Below are 5,952 nucleotides of genomic sequence, written 5' to 3' on the forward strand. Positions count from 1 at the left end.
AAGTAAATAAGCAGAAACTTGCTGCGGTACTCGGCAAGTTAGAGGACACCCGTACATGTTCGAACAAGGTAGAAGTACGCCACACGTACTGAGTTACAGAATTCACTTAGATTGCATGTAACGTTTTTAGTCTATAACTGACCTCATTCTGATGGTTAGGCTACATGTGTTACTGTGTCACATCACAAAATTATTGCACTCGGCTTTTTTTCAAACTTAATCATTCTCTAATTTTTCGTTTCCATTATTTGACTCATAGGACCAAAGTAAACATTTTCACCAACGCTCAGCCAAACCTGTAGATTAAAATGAACCATAATAGAACTCGATTTTGATTTTAAATTCAACACGAATATTCATACTACATTTTGGTCCTTTTCCGTTAATTTACCACCACTAATTTGTATACCTATGATTCCGTTAATTCACCACCAGAGGCATTAATTGTGGAAAATACATTACGTAATTAAACAGAAAAGAGAAAAAACACGACAAAGGAACTCAAAATACATCTATATTGTTGGTATGAAATTTTTAAGAAACACTAAGCTATAGTGACAAACTTAAACCACACTTGTACAAACGGATGTAAATTAAAGACACACCATATTTAAAAGTTGTCTATGATTATTGGGGTGGCATGAAGTGGGATAAGTGCTCCAACATTTTTAAAAAAACGTGTACTCACAGACCTCCCGCATATACATGTTCCAATCTACAACTGTAATATGGTTCATGTGTGGTTCGTCTTCACAAAACTTCACAGAAGTATATTCCTTGCTCCAACAATATATGAATAGAATTATCGTTTTGTACTCAAACCGAGATCCTGTTAAAAATGTATCCGCTCGTACAGGTTTGTATTCCCGACACTCTGAGCCGTAAGCCATAATGTCATGTCACGTTTATTAGTGCACAACCTCGGGTTGTGCAAAACACCTCTCAATTGCAAAAAACCGCACTGCCTTTTTTTTTACTGTTGCACTCACTAGCAAGCCGTAACATATTCCTACTTGCGGAGAAACAGTGATTGACTGGAATGGCCACCGGGCGCAAGGTTGCTTATCTTTATCGCTAAGCGATAAGATAAGGCATGCATGCTCCGTAGAGGAACAAAAGGAACCGGAATAAACATTCCAAAGAGCGTTGAACATTTCCGTAACCGTATTTAATATTGTTAGTGGTGGTTATTAAATGGAAACTCAACGACAGTAGTGGTGGTGAATTAACGGAAAAGAGCCAATATTTTTAATCTATTGATAAGTTTGGTATCTAGATGCAGTGATGAGTATTATTTGGGCAATGGTAAAATTCCCTTGCAACGTTTACACTTGTGGATATTGATCCTGTATGGATGATATATTTTTGTTTAACGTGTTTTTTTGTTTATATATGAGTGGTTTTTTAAAAATAGCATTACTGACTTTTTTTAAATTTTTAAGAATATTCATTATTGTTTTGTAATTATTTACAATTCATATGGAAAATATTGTATATATTCCGATTATATCCAAACAAAAACTAAAATGGAAGTATGGAATTAATGCCCATGGATTAAAAATGATTTTATCTTTTGATTCTCATGTTTTTAACTGATGCAAGAACATTCGTTCTAGACGTATTCCTTATTGAATTTCTTCTATAAGTGGATATGTTGTGTGCAGAAATTGCCCAAACACTACTCTCTACGCTCGTAATAACCTTTACAAATAAAATATTTTGCATCTAATATTAAAACCAGACTAATTTACCACTATTCTGCATGCAAAAGAAGGGCATGTATTTTTTAATGAACTTTAGATGTTAACATTTTTATAACGACTCAGACTGTCACCAGATAATATTATGGACAATTTTTGTTGTTTTAAGAATGTACTTATTTGTATTTTTTAATTCGTCAAGACATTAGCCTTAACGTAATCCAAAACCAAAAATTAAAATGATAGCAGTAAAACCAGGTTAAGGTTTGAATTAATCATTTCACATTCATTACTGTAAAGGAAATCCATCAACCTCTACTATAATCCATTTAAGGGTTGTATTTCTGAATTTACTACATAAGGGAATGCGATACCAATCATGCATTTTCAGAGCAGGATCCAACAACTCTTAATAACTTTTACACAATTTAATATTTTGTGGCTAAAATTAAATGCCACACCATCATTTTATTCAGCAGTGGAGGAACACATTTAAAAATGTACTGTCCAAAAAATTTTGTAGGGTTGATGACGTTTAATTTTATACCGACGGTACTCTCTCCCCTCAAAAGTCCTTATGTCCCGGCCACGCAGCGGTCTCGCCCTAGGGGAGGACAAAGCCCTTATGTCAACAACACTATTGGTTTTGGCGAGGGGCAGTTTTCACTCGGTCAGGAGTGATTCTGCAAACAATCTGAGTTCTTTATTTTCAGTTTACTTTTTTGTCCAAATTGTTGCGTTCTATTGGACGGATCAGGAACTACATATTTACTAGACTACACTTATACAGATAGAAAACACGCCCAAAGCCCAGTTTCTGTATTTATTGGCTGAGCGTAAGCGAAGAATATCACTCGAAAGGATGGAAAAATTAATTTGTTATCTGTTTGTTTCTCCGTACGATATCTTGGAAACGAACAGACCCGTAGAAGTTTTGATGAACCTTCATTTCATTTTAGGTAACACCAAGTTCGATAATGACTTAGTTATTTACAAATTGATTTACTCTGCGATTTTCAATTTACCACCATTGTTATCCGTAAAACCACGTAAAAATGTTCGCTATCGCTCAGTCTAATTCCAAAGAGCGACACGCACCATCTTCGAACCCAGTGTTTACTATAGGGAAATGGAGCTTCATTCATAATTTTACGTCTAAAGGTTTATTTTACCTTCAAGATATCGTGTTGAAAGATAGATAGAATTAAGTTTTCCAGTCTTACAAGTACGAGCTTCGCTAAAGTTCAGCCAATAATAAGGTAACAAACTTACGTATACATAATGACAAAAAATACGTTCAAATGGAGGGTGATTTAGGTGCCAGTGGTCTTAAACTGTAAAAACGCATATACAAATTTGCTGGTATTTGTTGAGAAGGCAATTTACAATGATCTTGAAACTGCTATAAAATTCACCAAGCAGAACTCTGTTCATGCTTTCTTAGATCCAGATGTAAATATCTCGCATTCATTAAGAATGTAAAAATTGTTTAACTCTACTACTAATGAGTAATGTAATTACCGTCTGTAAGTGTAAATTAAACTTCCAAGATTTAGTATATTTTATAAATAAGAAAATTGTAACCCATATTTTGGGAACTCATAAGGCTACCCAATATTGTTGTTACAGCATATACTTAAATGGTAGTGGTCCCATTTACGGGATTATATATTATTATAATCCAATAAATTATTTTAATATCCATATAATATTATAATAACATTGTTTATTAATTAAAGTATAGTATAGTTAGTTAGTATAGTACTCAATAGTTTCTTTAGGCATAAAACATTATGTGACGTGATAGTTTTACCATTATTAAAATAGACGAAAAAAGCTGAGATAGTTAATAATAGTTAGTAGTATGAAAATCTTGTGATGAAAAATGTTAAGAAAGTTTTTGAAATTAAAACAAAACTATTTCAAAGATTAGATATGAAACATTCAGGGCATCACATGGTCAAATAATTGAACGTTCAGTTTCAGTCAAAGATTTCAATCACCGCTTCAAGGAGCAACACAGACCCAAACGTGACTCAAATTTACATCCAAATGGAAGCCCTCCAAAGGCAATTCTGCTTCTCAAGTAGCTTCTTAGCTGTAGAGATTTAGGGTCACCACATTACTATGCTGGGCTCATTCCACCCCTCTATCTTCTACAACCGATACACACTAAATATACGAGTTACAAATATTTATTTTTATTGAGCTAGGTCCTTAAATTCTCTTAAGTTCTATAGACATTTATATTTCCATGTTTCTCCAAAAACGCCGAAAACGTTACCAAATCAATAGTATTAGTATGGGAGCCAAGCGCACAACTTGCTTTTTCAAATAGGTAGAGGTATTTATTCTAAGAAAGCAATTGGTAGTCAGCCATGCTAATTAAAGTAAAGATCTAAATGTGTAAAAATGGTTACAAATATGAAAAATACTTTTTTATCTGATCATGGTTTTTGAATGTTATTACTCTTAAGTAATTATCATCATCAGACAACTTGAATTGGTATTTATATAGTTATCTGACACCGATTTGAAAATTATTTAAGTGCTGATGATTATTAAGTGTATCAAACTAAAACAAAATTTTGGAAAATAATTATTGGTAACAGTAGCAAGATACGTCGTTCTTCACATTCATTAATGAGTAATTCTGTGTTTTCGAGAGGTGGAAAAAATCCCTTCGGATTTCCCATTGAGTCCGCACAATGGGGCTATGTGGTGATTCCACTAAAAAAACCTCCCTCTATAATTCTACTCCTCTTCATCTTGGTACCACCTTTTCAGTATTTCTTGAAGGTTAGAGAACAGTCATCTGCTTACCTTCTTTTTCTTAGGCCTCTTCTTATTTCAGCTCTTAAATTTAAATTCACGCGCCTTTCATCTTCTTCTTTTCTTCTCATTACCACTCCCAGGTAGTCAGCTACTGTGCGCCAGTTGTCTTCGCTCTCCACCATCAGTGCCACCATACTCTCCACTGTAAGAGCTCTTCCCAGATTCTCCTCGACTCCCTTCCGCTGGTATCTCCACCGTGGACATGCAAACACAGTATGAAGAGTAGTGTCGCAGTCTCCGCAGTACGCACAGGAATCTGTGTCGCTCAGAGCAAAGCGTCTCTTATAGTAGCCAAAGCACCCATGTCCGCTTAGTACCTGGGTTAGATAATAACTGCACTGTCCATGAGTTCTGCTGATCCAAGGTCTAATGTCAGGGATTAGTCTCTTTGCCCATGCTGCCTTACCAGTGTCTTGTGACCACGCTTGTGCCACTGTCTGGTGTAATGCTCTTCTTCCTGCAGAACTCCTGTCCGCTTCGCTATCCTCTTTTCTACCTGGAGCTTGATGGGCACTGTTCCAGATATCACGATAGCTGCTTCCGTAGAAACAGTCCGGTATTCACTGCACACCCAGAGTGCTACTCTCCGTTGTGTCTGCTCCACCTTCTTTTTACTTTGGTTATGGTCCATAGCTCTCTGCCATATGGGTGCTGCATACAGCATCACTGAGTGCGCCACCGAGCGAAGCACTTTCCTTACACTGGATCGTGGACCACCTTTGTTTGGCATAATCCTGCTAAGTGCCACATTCTGGAAATAGTTTTAACATTAATTTATTCCCAAGGACCGGTTACCATAGTACCCAAAAACTTCGTTATAATCTTTAGTGCTTGAAAATAAAAACCATTAAAAGGTAATAATTTTGTTATAATATCAATTAATGATACTAATTCAAACACACCGTAATAAATAAACGATGAATTTAAATTTACAGAAGTTGAATTTATTTTTAAAGACCGTTGCGCTATCTGCTGGAGTGCTGTAAATTGTAAGTCCAGCTGTAAATAAAGGGTCGGCTGGCGGAGCGGTGAACCCCATAAAAACCGCATTCGCTTTCCGTCCATACTTTAATACTATTTGCTGTATCACTTGGCTATCTGTTACTTCTGACTATATGGAAGGTTTACATTATATGATTTGCTAAATTAATTATAAATCATAAATTTCATGTCTCCCCTTTGTATTAAGTTAATTAAGAAAGTATGCTTTTAAGTTGAGTAGACGTAATTGTAAGCTTTGATTGTATTAGTTACACAAGAGATAACTCATCCAATGCTATAAATTGAGGCACGGCAGTAGTGAGCGCTAGGACTGCCATCTGTGGAGTGAGAGGTGAAGTAGCTCAGCTTATGTGGCGCAGCCCTAGTGTCGACTCTCAGAACTAACTTAAATAGTCCCCCAGACTCAGCATACCTC

General features: G+C 35.8%; 1 protein-coding gene across 1 annotated transcript; it reads right to left on the bottom strand.

The window, feature by feature from the left end:
• Positions 1–4,519: 4,519 nt before the first annotated feature.
• On the bottom strand, positions 4,520–5,265 carry LOC124366873. Its single transcript, XM_046823473.1, has 2 exons — positions 4,942–5,265; positions 4,520–4,852 (listed from the first exon to the last, which is right to left on the bottom strand). The coding sequence occupies exons 1-2, from the start codon at positions 5,263–5,265 to the stop codon at positions 4,520–4,522; spliced, it is 657 nt and encodes a 218-aa protein (XP_046679429.1).
• Positions 5,266–5,952: the final 687 nt, after the last annotated feature.

This window comes from Homalodisca vitripennis, chromosome 7, assembly GCF_021130785.1.
Source record: "Homalodisca vitripennis isolate AUS2020 chromosome 7, UT_GWSS_2.1, whole genome shotgun sequence".
In the NCBI taxonomy this organism is placed as follows: Eukaryota; Metazoa; Arthropoda; class Insecta; order Hemiptera; family Cicadellidae; genus Homalodisca; species Homalodisca vitripennis.

Bases quoted from the DNA above. Each gene is read 5' to 3' on its own strand.
- LOC124366873 (XM_046823473.1), bottom strand. From the start codon at position 5,265: ATGCCAAACAAAGGTGGTCCACGATCCAGTGTAAGGAAAGTGCTTCGC. The intron at 4,853-4,941 runs GTAAGGCAGCAT...TATCTAACCCAG, and splicing joins AGCGTGGTCACAAGACACTG to GTACTAAGCGGACATGGGTG.